We start from the raw sequence: 18,442 nt of genomic DNA on the forward strand, positions 1-18,442 counted from the left end.
CACTTGTCTGTGAAGCGGTTAATCGCTATAGCTAGATTGGGACGATATTTGCGGCTCAAACTTGTATGCAGACTTCGAGAATGGTGTGCGTTGTTAGGTACAGCTCGAATATGCAATCAACGAGCTTTATTCCTCGCTTCGTATATTCATTTGGTGCAACAAATGTTAATACTGTCATCCGGTCAAGTATTTGAATCATCCATCCATGTTAGGTTATATATTCGTGAATGGGTAGTGAATGGAATTTGGGAGAAACTGGAGAGCGACATCAGACAATCTTAGCAAACAAATGAAAGAATAGAAAACAATTTTAAATTAAGGAGATCATATGATCTTATTTGAGGGTATAATCAAAATAGAACTAATATATTAACGTTATAGACCTCGAAAACAAACCAATATTTTGTTATCTCGAAAAACAATATTCCTCAAAGATATCCGATAGCATCAATAAGTCGAGAGTTGTCTGATGTACTTTGAATTCACGAGTACTTTGTAAGCCATCCAGACACACAATGCACAATAGTTAAAAAGTTTTTTGGAAATAAAAAATATAGGAGGTTGTGTCCAAGACACGACCACATTGATGACGTAGAACTATGCTATTATTTCGTTGAAGTCGCTTGTTAATAACTTCGGATATTATTTTACACACACGCTTTGCGCTCTTCTCAACAGAAGACCTTTCTATTAATGTTCCGGCGGTCACGGAATGTTTTCGAAACACTGGATTCTTTTCAGCGACTGTATTTCAAGCAATGCTTAAAGCTAAAATTAACATAATTCCATTTTCATTCACTATATAGGTTAAGGAATGACTCACATTTTTCCAGTGACGAAATTCTATCGAACCGCAATGTGGAAATCCAATTCTCCTCAAATATTCTAAATATAATATATAATTTTAGTATAAGTTTTAGTTTAACTTCATTATGTAACTTACGGTAGGCTAAATAGGTTTAAGCACTAGTGTAAATAGTTTTAAGTAATAGATTTAAGATATTCACTTTGTTTTAGGTAGATCTAAGAATTAGCGGTAAGTTTTCTATAATTTCTGTCACTTTTGTTCCTGTTTCTGACTTTTTATCCGTTCATCATCTGTCACTTTTCGTTACCTCATCGACCCGAAACGGGTGCTGTGGAGCAGGGTTCCCATCCGCAACAATTAATATTTCCGGCCTCGATTAGCTTAGCTGTCATTGTTGGTGGAGATAGTTTTGCTATGCGAAACCAAATCACACACAAAATTCCTTAACAATTATTTTATTGGTAAGCTTATGATAGCCTAGTTTGATGATTCCCCACACAATTGTGTAGTTCAGAACCTTAATGGAATGGTGTCAGTTTGATGTAATGATTGCAATGCCAGATACATTAGCGATTAAATAATTTGGTCGCGTTCACAGTACAATTCGAAACGAAGACATGTGGTGGCGCAAAACAAGGAAGAATATGCGATGTTCATTTCTTCGTATCTAGAAAGATATTGAAAGTGTGAGATACAATATTTATGCTCCATGCAAATATTCCCATTCGTTTTTGACGTAGAACTACGTCTTTCATTAAGGGTGTCAAATCAGAAAACAGGTCACATTTTTATGAAATAAAGTTAACGTTAATAACTATTTTTGCCACGAACGGATTTTGGCGATTTACATACTAAACGAATCGTAAATTCCCTAAAATTTGTTCAATGTGCTATACATTCGAATCCCCTGGTTTGTAAATGGTTAAAATTCATGAAAACTTTAAGCGTTTCCATTTTCCCATACATTTGTTCTGTCCATTTGTGTGCTTTCCCGAACAGAGCTGTCAATAACGAGCAACGAAGGGGAAATCGTAGTCTCTGTGAACAAAGGAAAAGAAGAAGAATGAAGGGGAATACTTGCCTAGAGTATAAACAGTGGATCTTGCTGAGGCAAACTTTCATTCGGCATCGGACTGTTGAGTAGAGATGGGCAAAACAGTTCACTTTGATGAACGGTTCACTCACTAACCGTTCATCTAAGTGAATCAGTTCTTTTGAACCGTTCTTTCGCTCTTTCGTTCAACGATATTAAGAACAACATAGAATGTTAGCTGGAACCCAACATCAATAGACAGCAGCATCAATATTGATATCGTTGGATTGGATAGTGTATGTATGGGATTTATATTTTTGAAATTTAGTGGGGAAAGATAAGCTGCTTCATTAAAAGTCGCAAACTGTATGTGAAAATATGTTTATCGGTCGACAAAAGTTTATGTAATAATTTGATGCTCACAAAATATGTGCAATTTTTCATATTCTCTTTTTGGACAATACACAGGTTCACGCAATTGGCCAAACAATGAATTGAAAGCAACGAAAAAACTTTTTTCTCAACATACCCTCACTATAAAATTGTATTTTACTTAATCCATGAATCGCCCCAGCTTCCCCCAGATTTTTTCTGATAAATAGAAAGTTTATGATATGTATATGAAGTTTTGCTTTTAAAACTACGAGAATCTAATTTAATTTTTAACCCAAAATTGAGAATACATTAACAAAATAAACCCTGCGTTACACGCATTTTGCTCATAAATGACAAATCGTTTTATTTTCCTTACAAGCGTTCTCGTTATATTTATCCATTCCGCCCAGTGCAAATCAGTTCAGCTGCACTCGTTCGTTCGCAAACCAATTTGTCCGCAAACACTTCGTTCTCAAACAGTTCGTTCCCAAACAGTTCACTCTCAATCAGTTCTTTCCCATACAGTTCACTCGCAAACAGTTCGTTCACAAACAGTTCACTCTCCAACAGTTCACTCCCAAACAGTTCACTCGCAAACCGTTCTTACGGAATCAGTTCGTTCACAAACCGTTCGCTCGCAATCAGTTCGTGGGGAGAACTATCGTTCTTTGAAAAAGAACGACCGCTCGTTCACTCTTTTCGGCGAACTAGTTCTTTCGTACCGTTCGTGAACGGTTTGCCCATCTCTACTGTTGAGCAATCCAGATCACTTTGCTTTCGCTGCGTTTCGATCTAAGATTGGACCCCACCAGTGGTAATCCAACTTGGATATCGTCGTGTGGTTTTTTCAGTTCGTTTTTCGCGTTATTCGTATCGTGTGTTTTTCTTTCCGCGTCCATAAATAAGACGCTTCGCCTGTGATGAGCAAGAGGAAGAGGAAGACAGGCTCGAGCCCTGCAAAAAACGAACGCATTGCCAGTGGCAATAAAATTTCGAAGCAAGCGTCATCTAATAATGCACGCAATGTTGGTGCAGAGAGAAGCGCTCGCACTGAACCGAGCCTTCGCGAGTGTGACACCGCATCGAACAACAACGAAGTAGGCGACATCGGCGCGTCGGTCGAAAATGTAAACGTTAAATGTTACCTAGGCAGCAACCAAAATCAAGCTCCCCCCGCTGGTGGTGAAGGCGGTCGCTCTTGACAAACTCATCAGCGAATTCGCATCGATGGGTGTTACAGCAGAGTACAAGCTGTGTGGCATAATTCAGTCTTTTTACAAGCAGGCCAGTAGCAAAACTTCCTCCACTAAGGGTGACAGCTGTACTTATCTCGAGCAAGAGAGTTTGCTATAGAATCCGATAGATGAGGCTCTGACCTGTCTTCCGCATTTTCAAATACAGCTGGGAAAGTATTTGCAGTTAAGTTATGACCAAAAGAGAGAGTCGATGTAGAGAAATCGATGAAATCACTCACACCCCTTTCATTATAAGCCCCTCAAATAACATGTAGCATGATATTTGATACTTGCAAGTGTTGTCATTGTTGTTGTTTCCATGTGGTGTCAAAGATATATTGATGTAGTTATGAGACGGTGCTGGTGCAACATGTATATAATCGACTGTAGCCGAGTCTATGTCAATTGCGAAAAAGGCCACCGGAATAGCGTTCGAGGTAAATTTTTAATGCATTGACATGAAACAAATTGCGACATACGATCAGCTAGTGTATTGTCCTGCGAGGGCAAGAATGAATCATCAATCAATTATCGTCAACTGATTCTACAACGAAAAAACCTTTCAGAGATTATTCTACTATGCAGTTGTTTCTAAAATTTCACAGCATTATTGAATAACATCCGAAGGTATAAACGAGCGACTTATATAAAAAAACAGCGTAGTTCTACGTCAACAATGCGGTCGTATCTTAGACACAACCTCCTATAATTTTTGCTTCTTATTTTCTTCGTTCACGGTGACTTCAAATCATTCCCTTTCGTTGATTGCCGATAAGTTGCTCGTTATTGACGGCATGGTTAGGGAAGCTCACAAATGAGCAGAACAAATGTATGGGAAAATGGAAATGCATCTAGTTTTCATCAATTTAAACCGTTTCTACATCAGGGGATTGTAATATATAGTATAAAAACAAATCTTAGGGAATTTCCGATTCGTTTGGTATGTAAATCGTCTAAATCCGTTCACGGCAAAAATAGTCATTAACGTTAACTTTATTTCATAAAAACGTGACCTGTTTTCTGATTTGGCACCCTTAATGAAAGGCGTAGTTCTACGTTAAAAAAATATATGGACTGAAAAATTCTTGGTCGAAATATGAAGTGGAGCACATTCTTTTCATTGCGTTGACAACAACGGTCAAGCTTAGGTATCATGACTGGACAGGAACGCGGTTGATAAAAATTATTCGCAATTCGAAAGTGAAGATAAACCGACCTTTCATTTGATCGATATGTTGCAGTTGATAAGGTCACCATGGATATCAATACCTGTTGCTTACTTCATTTTTTTATAGTATGTCCCTTTTAACCTAGAATTCAATATTTGTTTTTTTTTTATATAAAATAAAACACTTAATTTTCATTCAAAAAGATTGCGACATTTGAAATTCCACTGGTTACGTATATTCGATTTTCGTTTCGATTGGCGTTATTTTGGTCTCTGACTTACACTCAGAAGTTCAAACATTTTGAATGTTCAGTACATTTTTTGGGAAGCTTATTTGCTTGCACGTGTTTTGACTCGTCTTCGATTTTTGGCCTGTTTCAAAAAATGGATTAAAAAACTGTATCTAGTTTTCTGTGTTAGCACTCTCTCTAATTTTCTATCCAAAAGCAGACAGAATGTCCACGTGGATAATAAGGGGAGGGGTATAGTCATCGTACTTTTTCTGTCCACGTGGTATGTGAGTAGCCCCTTATAGGAATAGTTTTAGTCTATCAAAATGGTTTCCAATCATCGTCTGCATGCATTTCATTTGGGGATTGTGTTCATTACTTTAAGTGTGTATATTAATATACTTCCTATCACAAATTCTAACCCGTAAACAACTCAATTGAATTGTGTAAGTAAAAGCACGGAATTTGGCCTAACAAATAACCCTTGTAGATATAGTAATTTTGTTATAAAATGCAACGCATCCAAACAGCTTCCTCAACTGACCGCAAGCGACTAATCGATGTTCTCCAAAAGGTATCGTAAGTATGCCTAATTGACCGCATAGTTTCCGCTTGTCTCACATGCATGCACCCAGAACACAGCAGAATATCCTCCGCTTTTTAGTTCCGACGATTGATGGTTGAAAATGTGTTTTTATTTTTTTCATATTAATCAAACTATCTTATCTTCCCACTGTATTCTTGCATTTGACCAACCGTAGGAAGCCCTCAAGGAGAACATCAAGCCCCATACGATGGACATCTCGCCTTGGCTAGTTTCCTCCGATGTCGTGACTGGTTCGACAAAGACGAAGGAGGCTACCATCATTCGGAAGTCGGTCATCACCACGCAGCTATAATCCTGCGTTCGGTGTTTCCCCCGAATCATGTCTGCTGTGCGCAGGAAAACAGACAATTACACCAATGTTCGATGTAATGTAAAGTTAACACGGAAACCACGGGATTACTTTACACAGTCTTCTAACGCGTTTGTTCTGCTTCTTAATTGATGATTAAGTGAATACTATTAAATAAAAGTGACAATTTGCTGCTGCTATGCATGTGCTTGGAAACTGCGATAATAAAACGAGTTCCTTCCACAATCCACCCAGAAAGTGTGGTCACAGATCCGATGCAAAGTAACGCCCAAATTGAAATCATAGAATCTGTTTAGTATTAACTGATCTCAACACATTCCGTGCCGTTTGTGCGGCTGAACTTTGAGTATTCATATAAGGACTAATGGCATTCGGAAAATGGTGCTTCGCTCCCAACTTAAATACGAGTACTTAAAGCGTAACGTTCAAATACTTTGAAGTTTAAGAAAGTGATCCCTAGGGAACATCGAAATAGGAAGATTGTTGTAATCCCTGCACCCTGATCCTGTGAGGCAGGAAAAATATCAACACTTAACGAACAATCGAAAGTGCACTTAGGTTCTGGTGCCATTGAAACTGGGAAAAGAGAAAAACGTAACTAGCAATTCAACGAAACGCAACGCGAGATCGAATATTTGGAAATGAAAGAAGAGAAACGCTGTGGAACCGCAATTTTGCATTAAGTATTTATTTAGTAATTTTGTTCAGCTTCCGGGCTTCATTGTTTTGGAGAATTTGGAGTAATAATTTTGAAAATTATTATTTACCCCCCTTCCTTAGGCAGAGGAGAAAAGTTTATCGTTTAAGAAGATAACACCAAGTGTGCGGAAAACACATCGGTGGGTGATGATTTTATATTGATAACTGACAGATGGCAACTTAAATCAAAATTTATATCTATATATAAATACAGTAAGATTTTAAATGAAATTTGGAACAGAATCGGGGGGCGTCATTTTATATACATATATGTAGAGCATAAAGAAGCATGTTACTATCTCTTATAAACACATAGTCTTTTGTTTTACGAGTTTAGAGAGTGAGAGATACAATATATTATTATTATTATTATTTGGAACTTGCTTGACGTAAATTGATTTGAGATAACGAACAAGTTTTGATCGTTGACCACTTCCCATTGTGAGAACAATTTATATATTTGAAGGATTATTATCCACGGAAGATGAAGTGCAGTGATGTATTGTAGAATAAATACAAGAATTGTGTAAACTATACAGAACATGTGATTGATCCGAAACGTTCCAGTTGTCGTTAACAAAAGTGGACTGTCTATATCAGGGATGGCCAAACGGTAGTCCGCGGTCTTCTAAGTATTCCTAGGCGCCCGCTAGCTGATCTAGGATAGTGTCACCTCCAAACGCAATCAATTTAATATCCCTTTATCTTTTGTCGAGATCATTTTCTAAGGTGTTTATGCTAATCTCAATGAAACATATTAGTTGTAAGAGTAGAAATTTCTTCATTAAAGTGTCGATTTTAATATTTTCTTTCAGATTGTGGAATATTTTATACCAACTCATCCGATTTTTCGACCATAACTTGTAATAAAGCAACAAATTGTCACTAGGAACAATTTCAACCATGTTTTTCAGGCATATCATTTGTCAAATGACCAATTGAAAGTACTAGAAACATCTGGCATAAGGTTTTGAAATTCAATAAAATCACTTCGATCAGTTCTTCGCACTCGGCAGTCTTCTCAACCACTTCAGGAGTTCCGCAAGGAAGTGTGCTCGGGTCTATTTTATTTGTTCTGTACGTCAACGATTTGTGCCCCCGAATTTCATCTTTCAAGTAAATGTTCGCAGATGAACCGATGATAATCGTGACAACACTCGACCTTCTCGTCCTTCAAAAGGACATTGACGATATGTTACTGTGGGGCAACGCAAACGGTATGAGAGTCAACGTGGGAAAATGCAACATGATTTCATTCACCCTTAGGATCGCCGCCGTAGAACATCAATACAACTTTGGATCTGTGCCACTGGAACGTGTTTCTACAATGTGTGATCATGGAGTTACTATTGACTCCAAGTTGAGGTTCAATGAACACGTTGCGCTCATCACGGCTAAAGCCTCTATGGCTCTTGACTTCATACGACGCTTCACCTGGCAGTTCACCACCATATACGCCCAAAAAACTTTGTGTTGCGCTTTAGTCCGAAGTATCCTGGAATATGTATGGGCACCTTACTACGCAACGCTGATTATCAGAATCAAACGTATACAAAAGCGCTTCATTCGATTTGGCTTGCGGAATCTCCCATGGAACGACCCTTCTAACCTGCCTGATTACTCAGCACGCTGCACGATGATCGGTATGGAAACATTACGTGCGAGATGTCATTCAGCAACTGTTGATTTTCGACATAGTTGACTGTCCTCAACTTTTAGAAAATGTTCCTCTTCACGTCCCATCTAGGCAGTTAAGATCCACATAGTTCATCTCTATACCTGCACATAGGACCGGTTATGTCTTCAACAATCCTCCGGACTCTTGCCTACGAGCCTTCAATGAAATAATTGTATATTTTGAACTTGTGACAAGCAAAACTGCTTTCAAAAATAGTATTAGAGATATTAGGTAGAGTGGTCTGTACGAGTTCTATCGAAGACGATTATTATTGTAATAATAATTCCATGTGAAAATGTTGACCCTTTATAAGGCCATGGCAATTAAATCTTCTAAAGGTATCTGGCAATACTCCATAAAATGCTCTAAAAATGCGCGATAATAATTTGGGAGTCATTTTTATGTAACAAAATCGCGATCTCAGAGCGTCGGCAGAAAATTCTGTTTAAATTTGTTGAAAATGCAACTTTTTGATAAATTTTTCACTGTAAGCGTTCTATTTAAAATCTACTGTGTTAGATCATGCAGTTTTTTCAATCAAATAATTGGTGTATTTGATGGAAATGGAAATTCAAATTTTGCAAGTCTATATTAAAAAAATAAAAACAAGTTCTCGCTGTACTTTAAAAATTGTTCTGAATTTTGCATAACCAAAGGCGCAATAAAATGATTTTACAACGCAGCGACAAAGAGTGTTTTGGAGCAACTATATTGTCACCAATTTTTCCAACTGTTTCAATAGTTAAAATTTTATCAAAGGTAATTACTTATGTGTTCTTCCTCGTGTAAGAATTGTGTTCTCTGAAGTTGAAGTCGATCCCTTGGTTTCCACGGCCTCATAAAGGGTTAAACAACATTTTAATCATTGCCATGATTCTGACTGAAAGTCGTTTCGTGGTAATATTTGTTTCATAATCGCCTGAAGATATGCATTCCGTACCTTTTATAGTACGGGAAAATTATCCACTCAACGTCAAATTGCGAGAAAAGGAATAATTTCTGAACCAAATCTTAGTGTGCGGAAAAATATTTTCGGTTTGGAGGCTTCAAAAAATTAGCAAGGCAGACGCTTTTCACGAAATAATGTCACAATTGAAAGAGAAGTTCAATTCACCGACTTCTGACTGAAACGACCAGCTGAGAATTTTATCGATAATTCCTAATTCATGGTCGTCAAACAAAATCGCGGAAGAGATCAATGCACCATTGTACATGGTTAAGCAAATGAAAACACTAGTGCAAGATCAGGGCATTCTTTGCAGTTCTAGTGCGCGAAGTGGACATGGAATCGATGAGACAGATAGACTCAAAGCTAGTTAGAGTTCTACGACAGTGATGATCTCAGCAGGACAATGCCAGGAACTAATGATTTTGTATCTGAGCTTCGAAATGGTAAGAGAGAGCATCTCCAGAACCGTCTTTTGATGGTGTCTCTCAAAGAGGCGTTCATAATTTTTCAAGAAAACTTGCAACACAAATGTTGGGTTCACACTGTTTACGCAGTTGGCACCAAAGCATTGTATATTACTTGATAGTACAGGAACCCACAATGTTTGTGTATGCACCATTCATGAAAATGTAAAATTGATGAATAACAGCTCGAGAACGATTTCGTATACAGAAGTCACGGAAAAAATGCAATGTGTTCCAAAACGGTGCTTGTAAGGATTGTGTTCCCAAAACACCAATTCATAAAGATACAACTCTTCTATTAGAGGAAAGCGGAAATAAATAAATCGTTTTTCAACAATGGCTGAACACAGACCGTTGTAATTTGGAAACGATTTAAAACCAATCGATGAATTTGTGCCCTATTTCGTTGATAAACTAGACAAAATCATAGAGCATGACTTTATTTACAAACAGCAGTATGCTTTTTTGTGAAATAAAAAAAAACTGACGCAAGGAGAAATAACAGTAATTTGTAATTTTTCAGAGAATTATTCATTCATAATTCAAAATGCGGCACAGGGTTATCACTGGAATAACTCACAAGTAACTATTCACTCATTTGAAATATACTACAAAAAAGATGGTAAACTAGAAAACTTATAGTTATTTCAGAAGTTTTAAAACACGACACTGTGGCAGTGCAACTGTTTATAGAAACATTGAGAGAATTTGTCAGAAAAATAATCGATTTTACTAAAATAACTTTCATGTCCGATGGAGCAGCTGCACACTACAAAAACAAAAAGAATTTCGCGTGTTTGTAGAATTTCAAAAAAGTTTACGGACTAGAAGCAGAATGGCATTTCTTTGCCACCTCCCACAGGAAAGGACCCTGTGATGCAATAGGAGGTACTCCCATAAGTTTTATTACATTTGATTTGAAATAAAGACCTCAAAGATACTTATTGAACATTTTTATTAGTATTTTTTTTAAATTTTGGGTTGGCTTTCTGCACTGAAAAAAGAAATAAACTTAATTTCAATAAAATGTTGGAAAAGTTTGTGTTAGAAAAACTTTTTTGCCTTAAATAAGCACAAGTTGCGATGTATGGAAGAGTTGTAGGGCACATACTTGTTTGCTATGTATCTAACATTTCATAAAAATCTGAGATGACCAATCGACTTTTAGTTTTTGAAATCGATTTTTTTCAGTGTATGATTTCAAAACATATTTTTTCAGTATTTTTTGCTGCAAATTCAATTATTTTCCTAAAACTCTTCCATAGATCACTTTTTTGTAGGACTTCGAGTAAAAAAAATTATAAAGAGATGGTCAAAAATATTTGGCCCTTTCCATATGTTAGTCTAGACAACAATTTCGGAAAATTAAGTATGACAAGATGCTTAATTAGGTAAGGTCTTCACGCCCAAAAAGTTTCATTCAATTTTGGGAGGGTCATGCCAACATCTGCTCGAGTTGGCGCGAAATCCGTCTATCGCTCATTTCGCTAATGATACGTTTTTTGGAACGGTCATCGTATTTTAGTGTTATATAAAACAGTTCTAAAATAGTCTTTCAATTTCATGATCGCTTCACATTTCGACATTCGTATCATATGTCATCTGGATCATGGTAACTTTATATATCACCCAGTGTTTTTGCCCGAGAAGTTGTCACACGCGCGTGTGTATCAGATTCCATGTTTAATCCTTGCGTGCTCGGTCAGTTTCCTCTTGGTGTATCCATGCGCACAAAGGCTAAGCACCGTCACCTTTTCAAGCGTCAAATTAACAACCTTTCAAAATAACAGCACTGATATAGGCTTACACGAAATTCAATCCCAACTCCAAAACGTTGCTGTTAAAGCGGTTGGATTCTCAAGAACAAATTGCTCGTATTGTCTGCGGGGGGGTTCCGCAGATCAACACACTGCCACAGAGACAAGCCTCCTCCGAAACGGGTTTTGGTGACGAGATTAACAAACATCTGGCATGGATTCGTTCAGAGAAAGGTCGGAACAATGCAACGAATAGTTCAACAAATTTATTTCCTCGTTTGTGTTTTGTTGTTGTAAAAAAGTTGCTGATAAAAAAAATTTGACCTCAATTCAACAAGAAAGGCGCTAACAATTTCCCATAGGGAAGAAAGAAAGAACGAAATAATAAAATGAAAACTTACGCTTATATTTCGTTAAACGTAAAAACTAAAGCGCAATGTAAACAGGCAGTCTTTAGACGATTCGATGAGTTCTTCGTACAGAGAAATGAATTGATGCAACCTATTTGCATTGTTAAAGCTATGAAGTAACACTGTTTGTGGCGTTGTCCAGATGGCTGGGTGCGTTTAGAAGCACTTGCGGTGAACGATTCCTGGGCCGGATTCGTCGTATTCCTGCTTGGAGATCCACATCTGCTGGAAGGTGGACAGAGAGGCCAGAATGGAACCACCGATCCAGACGGAGTATTTACGCTCTGGTGGGGCAATGATTTTGATCTTGATGGTGGACGGTGCGAGAGCGGTGATTTCCTTCTGCATGCGGTCAGCAATACCTGGATACATGGTGGTACCACCGGACATCACGATGTTGGCGTACAGATCCTTGCGGATGTCGACGTCGCACTTCATGATCGAGTTGTAAACGGTTTCGTGAATACCGCACGATTCCATACCCAGGAACGAAGGCTGGAAGAGAGATTCTGGGCAACGGAAGCGCTCGTTACCGATGGTGATGACCTGTCCGTCAGGAAGTTCATAGGATTTCTCGAGGGCAGTCGAAGCGGCGGCGGTTGCCATTTCCTGTTCGAAGTCCAAAGCGACATAGCAGAGCTTTTCCTTGATGTCACGAACGATTTCACGTTCAGCCGTGGTGGTGAACGAGTAGCCACGCTCGGTGAGGATCTTCATCAGGTAATCGGTCAAGTCACGGCCAGCCAGATCCAGACGCAGAATGGCGTGGGGCAGGGCATAACCTTCGTAGATTGGGACGGTGTGGGAAACACCATCTCCGGAGTCCAGCACGATACCAGTGGTACGACCGGAAGCGTACAACGAGAGCACAGCCTGGATGGCGACGTACATGGCTGGCGAGTTGAAGGTTTCAAACATGATCTGAGTCATCTTCTCACGGTTAGCCTTCGGGTTGAGTGGGGCTTCGGTCAGCAGAACTGGGTGTTCTTCGGGGGCGACGCGCAGCTCATTGTAGAAGGTGTGGTGCCAGATCTTCTCCATATCGTCCCAGTTGGTGATGATACCGTGCTCGATCGGGTACTTCAGGGTGAGAATACCACGCTTGCTCTGGGCTTCATCGCCTACGTACGAATCCTTCTGGCCCATACCGACCATGACGCCCTGGTGGCGTGGCCGGCCTACGATCGAGGGGAAGACGGCACGTGGGGCATCGTCACCGGCGAAACCGGCCTTGCACATGCCGGAGCCGTTGTCAACGACCAGTGCTGCAACATCGTCATCACACATTTTGGCGAATTTGGTTTAACTGGAAGAGTGGAAAATAGAGATGCGGATTGTTAAAACTATTTTCGCAGCATAATTGATGTGAATAGGTCGGTCGCGTGGGTTCAGTGACTGAATGCATCGGAACGACATCAGAATTTGATATCAATCAGAAAACAACACGTTACATGATGGTTCGTTTATAAAACAAATTTCAAATTGAAGCGTGTGTTTGAATATCTGTTTCAATGTCACAGGGGAGGAATACGAGACTTGAAACTTGATTGTACACACTTCACAGATGGAATTGATTGATACCAATTTAACAATGATCGTAACAGCATCACATTTGATTGCCCCACAAAATTGATAGATATGCACTCGACTGGCGTTCAATTTATCCACTGGCACTGATAACGGCATCGCGTTCGATTCAACGTTCTTATCACGTGAACGGGGAGAAAACGGTCGCTCACCTAATCAACTTTCGGCACAGAATTTCCGATTGGACGGGCGATTTTCGCTTGGTTTTCCTGATGAAGACTCAGCTCGCAGCACTCTCCGGTACACTACTGGCTAATTGGATTTAGAATAATCCATTATTTATACCCTCCATGTGGGAGGAAACAGTCGATTCGTCCCGAAAACGGGACGCCACCTCACGCGCGCTTTTCACTTTTTCCCTCGGTGCTGATGTGTGGGTGAGGAAAATTCACTCATTTCCACTGCAGGGCGATGGCAATGAAAAACAAAAACCTCAAGTTTTAAAGCCGGACGCGTAGACGTTTCACGACTTGCTCGTTTGGGGATAAATGACATGAATTATCGAAATGGAATTGATTTGTTCAATTAGTTTTTTGACGTAGAACTACGTCTTTAAGCAAGGGTTCAAAATCAGAAAACAGGTCACGTTTTTATGAAATAAAGTTAACATTAATAACTATTTTCACAGCGAACGAATGCTGATGATTTGCATACGAATCGAATCAGTAATTCACTATGATTTGTTTGATATGCTATACATTACTATTCCCGAATCCATAAAGGTTTGAAATAATGGAAACTGAAAGCATTCCCATATTCCCATACATTCGTTTTTCCGATTTGTGTGCTCTCCTTCCCGTACTATCAATAACGAGCAACTAATACATTCGTTTCTGTCCGTTTTCAACTTGTTTTCAAGCCATTCTCGATTTGAAATCACACCACTTCTCGTTTGGTGGTCATCGAACATCGTTGCTGGGCGTCGAGCGGGAGTGAATCGTCTGTCTCAACTGAGATGAAGGAGGAGTATGTAGTAGTTTTTTCTCCACATAAGAGCCCTTCTTAGGTCTATAGCTGAATGAACTGCAAAATTTCAATCCTCTTAAAAACAAAGAAAAAGAAGAAAATGCGAACCACAGTTGCGAGCGAGCTAGCAAACACAACACAACGAGCGGACATCATTCATGCCTAATGCTGGTGGAAAAACATGGCTGTCGTTCCGGCTTAGTCAATGGGATTGTTGTATCATCGTCGGTAGCTAGAAAAATAGTTGAACATGAGTGTTTTTTCTCACATTTCGTTTGTTTGTTAAATGAGGCTAAAATGTGTAGTAATGTACTTTTTTGACATAGGACTATGTCTTCGATTGCTATTTAGGGGGGTCACTCTACGACAAATGTAAAATTCCTTCCTCGAGTTCTGCTCTTATCAACGCATCTGGCGATCCTGTTTCGAACAAAGATTAATTTCACTAGCGCAAACATCAAATGGACTAACAGCCCTTGTCACTATGTAATTGTAGAAAATATGGGAATTAAATTTTCCAAATTTTCCCTTTTTCCTTCAGAATTTTGCGAAAATTTTCAATTGTCATGTTTGGTTAGAAAGTTTTTGGTTGAAATATGTGTAATATTTTTATGAGACCCCCTCTCCATTCCAGAGGAGGGAGGGTTTCATACAATTATAGAAACATTTCTCATACCCAAAAACCCTCACATCCCAAATTGTGCTTGATTAGTTCTCGAGTTATGGAGAAGTTTGTGTTTCGTTTGTATGGCAGCCCCCCTTAGAGAGGGGGGAGGAGTGTATTCGCCATAGAAACGTTTTATGCCCCGTAAAACTTCCACATGCAAAATTGGGCTCCATTTGCTTGATTAGTTTTCGAGTTATGCAGAAATTTGTATTTCATTTGTATGACAGCTCACCCTTCGAGAGCGGGAGGGGTGTCTAAGCATCATACAAACATTTATTGCACCCTAAAACCTCAATATACCCAATTTGGTTTCATTTGCTTGATTAATTCTCGAGTAATGCAGAAATTTGTGTTTCATTTGTATGGCAGCCCCCTCTTAGAGAGTCGGGTGGAGAGTCTAACCATCATAGAAACATTTATTGCACCCTAAAACCTCCATATGCCTAATATGGTTTCATTTGCTTGATTAATTTTCGAATAATGCAGAAATTTGTGTTTCATTTGTATGACAGCCCCCCTTAGAGATGCGGGAGGGGTCTCAAACTATCACGAAAACCTTCCACGGCCCCAAAAACCCCTACATACCAATTTTCATGTTGATCGGTTCAGTAGTTTCCGAGTCCATAAGAATCAGACAGACAGACAGAAATCCATGTTTATATATATATATAGATTATTCTCCATTTACCGATAATAGACATTTATTAATTACTGTATTGTATATTGCCCAATCAATTCGTGCTCAATTCACGTTTTTATTGTGTAGCTCTTGCTACTATCAATTTATGTAATTTTGGTCCAGGATTTCACCAAGAATTGTTTATATCGATATTGCAACCAACTTAAGAAAGATAGAAGTTGGGTGTCAAAGAAAAAACTGAATGGCGGTTAGAGAGCTTCAATTTAATTGATAGAAACAATCTAGTGTAATTTAAATTTTTACGATTAAATTAATAACAACACATAAAAAATTATTAACTTTCAAGTTTTTCACTTCCAAAATTTTATTAACTACTATATCCTGTACTAATTTTTCCCAGATTTCAAATGAAAGCAACAGAATTGTATTCCGTAGCGTACTTTGTAATGTAGAGCCAGTTTGAGGCAACAAAGTCCGAAACAAGAAAAAGTTCTATAACTTTGTCATTGTTGAAAATCGAACATATGCGTAGAAGGGTTTTTTTCATCAAATTTGATCGTCTATCACTTTTGATAAATTTAATTTTTTCATGTGGGAAAGGTGTTTTTTGATTTTAAGGGGATGAATCATAAATCCCTCAAAATACCCTTTTCTTGCGTGTATTTCCAAAGCGGATTGCCCTAGGCACATTGATTTTGAAGTCCGTGTAAGGGAAACAGCTCGGTGGTAACAAAAATACCCCCTACTCGCATCTATATTCGCAAAGCGGATTACCACGGGTACATTGATTTTGATGTCTGTGTTGGGGAAACCGCAAAACGGGCCAATCAAAACTTGGCAGTAAGGGCGTTTATATAACGCTTGACGTTTTCAGTTATTCGATTGTTTATCTCATGAAAAATAACATTTTATTAATTGTGATGGATGCGTAGAAATATTTTCTATCAATTGATGAAAATATTTTCCCGATCCATTAAGAAATGTTCGAGTTATAAGCATTCGGAATCTTTCATTTTTTCCTGCATGTTGTGTGTTTAGATTTTCATTTCACCCCCATATACTCCGGTTAGACGTAGTCCCACGTCAAAATGATTCATGCTGACTATCTGTCGTCTTCTGCATAATTAAATAAACAAAAGAAAAGGGAAGTAATGGCTTTAATGGTATTTTTGTGTATATTTTTGAACAGAATGTGATTCCGGATTCTACCACGTTATCTCATCTAACCCATTTAATGGATACAAGTTCATACAGGAAACGGTTTTTTCGGGGCTTCCGTTTGAAGAATCAAGAGAAAAATTACAGATTTTGAACAATCCCGTCCTTAGTGCCCTTAGGTTCAGATCCATCAACTTTTTGTTTTTTTTTATATGATCGGGATTGTGGAAAGGATTGGAATCTTGTTATTGAAATGCGAATCGTGACGACCGAGTTTGGTGTTATTAAAAGTGAATCTCAACGACCGAGCTAGATGTAATTAAAAGCGGATCGCGACGACCGCGCTAGGTGTTATTAAAAGCGGATCGTGACAACCGCGCTTGATGTTATTAAAAGCGGATCACGACGACCGCAGTGTTTGTAGCGGATCGAGGCGACCGCAGAGTTTGTAACGGATCGAGTATATATGACTAAAAATGCGAAGGAATAGATGAAGTTTCATGTTTGCACAAACACCGGTAGAACTGAGAAGCGCTCACTCCAATGGCACGGGTTTCATTTTTTTCAAAATTGAATTACTTACACCATTGGATGCAGAACATAATAATTTATCGCCTGTAAAATGACCATGTCATTCCGACAATTGACAACAGCTCCAAACGAAAAATTCTGTGTAGTAGACTGTAAAAAAAACGTAGTAGACGCTGCTAGCTCTGCTAATCTCTTTGCGGAATTCTTCCGAACCGTTTACGAAGTCGATCAGGCTCCGACTCCGCAGGAATACATCGATAACTTGCCGAGTTTTGATATTCGTCTACAGCAAATCACCTTCAGCCACGACGATATTTTCAAAGCCCTCTCTTCTGTTGACGCCTCGAAAGGTCCTGGTCCGGATCGAATTCCACCTTCCTTCATTAGGAATTGTGCTGCATCATTGACCATCCCTGTGAAGTTTATTTTCAATCGATCACTTCTTGACGGCGTCTTTCCTGAGTCATGGGAGCTAGCATCCATAACCCCGATCTTCAAATCTGGAAACATTCACAGCGTGGAAAACTACCGTCCAATCTCGATACTGGACTGTTTGGCGAAAGTCCTGGAAAGACTGCTACACGATAAGCTGTACACGGCAGTCCGATCGTTAATCTCGGAATTTCAGCACGGGTTTATGAAGAAACGCTCCACCATTACCAATCTGATGACCTTCACTAACACTCTGGTTGGTGCCATCGAGAAGCGTCGTCAAGTTGATGCCGTGTATATCGATTTCTCCAAGGCGTTCGACAAAGTTCCGCATGGTCTCGCTATCACAAAACTGAGCCGCCTCGGTCTTCCTTCGTGGATTGTTCGCTGGATAAAATCGTACCTTTCGTCCAGGAAAGCTTTCGTGAAGGTTCACGATGCCACATCGAATGCGTTTCAACTACCGTCCGGGGTTCCTCAGGGTAGTCACCTTGGTCCTCTCATCTTTATACTTTTTTTAAACGATGTATGCGACCACCTAAGCTGCTGCAAGCTCTTGTATGCAGATGACCTAAAACTCTACCGCATTATCAAGACGACGGTTGATTGCCTGGCTCTGCAAGCTGATATTGAACGCTTGTCATCGTGGTGTAAGATGAACGGAATGTTGGCAAACCCAGCCAAATGCAAAATCATCACCTTCAGCCGAAGTCGAACACCGGTCACGTTCGAATATTC

At 39.1% G+C, this 18,442-nt stretch overlaps 2 protein-coding genes across 3 annotated transcripts in view; one reads left to right on the forward strand and one right to left on the reverse strand.

Moving 5' to 3' along the window:
* The window catches only part of LOC129767746 (band 4.1-like protein 5), a 171,477-nt gene that overhangs the window by 48,955 nt on the left and 104,080 nt on the right, over positions 1–18,442 (forward strand). The window contains exon 9 of one of the 2 annotated variants that reach the window (XM_055768925.1): positions 5,611–6,996. The exons of the other annotated variant lie outside the window; for it this stretch is intronic. Within the exon in view, the coding sequence (XP_055624900.1) occupies positions 5,611–5,748 (138 nt within the window). The 3' untranslated portion in view covers positions 5,749–6,996. Of the gene's footprint in view, positions 1–5,610; positions 6,997–18,442 lie in introns of those variants that run through there. 2 annotated transcript variants of the gene reach the window in all.
* On the reverse strand, positions 11,699–13,603 carry LOC129767771 (actin-87E). The gene is made up of 2 exons (XM_055768961.1): positions 13,463–13,603; positions 11,699–13,029 (listed from the first exon to the last, which is right to left on the reverse strand). The coding sequence occupies exon 2, from the start codon at positions 13,008–13,010 to the stop codon at positions 11,880–11,882; it is 1,131 nt and encodes a 376-aa protein (XP_055624936.1). The 5' UTR covers positions 13,011–13,029; positions 13,463–13,603; the 3' UTR covers positions 11,699–11,879.

This window comes from Toxorhynchites rutilus, chromosome 1 (genome assembly GCF_029784135.1).
Source record: "Toxorhynchites rutilus septentrionalis strain SRP chromosome 1, ASM2978413v1, whole genome shotgun sequence".
In the NCBI taxonomy this organism is placed as follows: domain Eukaryota; kingdom Metazoa; phylum Arthropoda; class Insecta; order Diptera; family Culicidae; genus Toxorhynchites; species Toxorhynchites rutilus.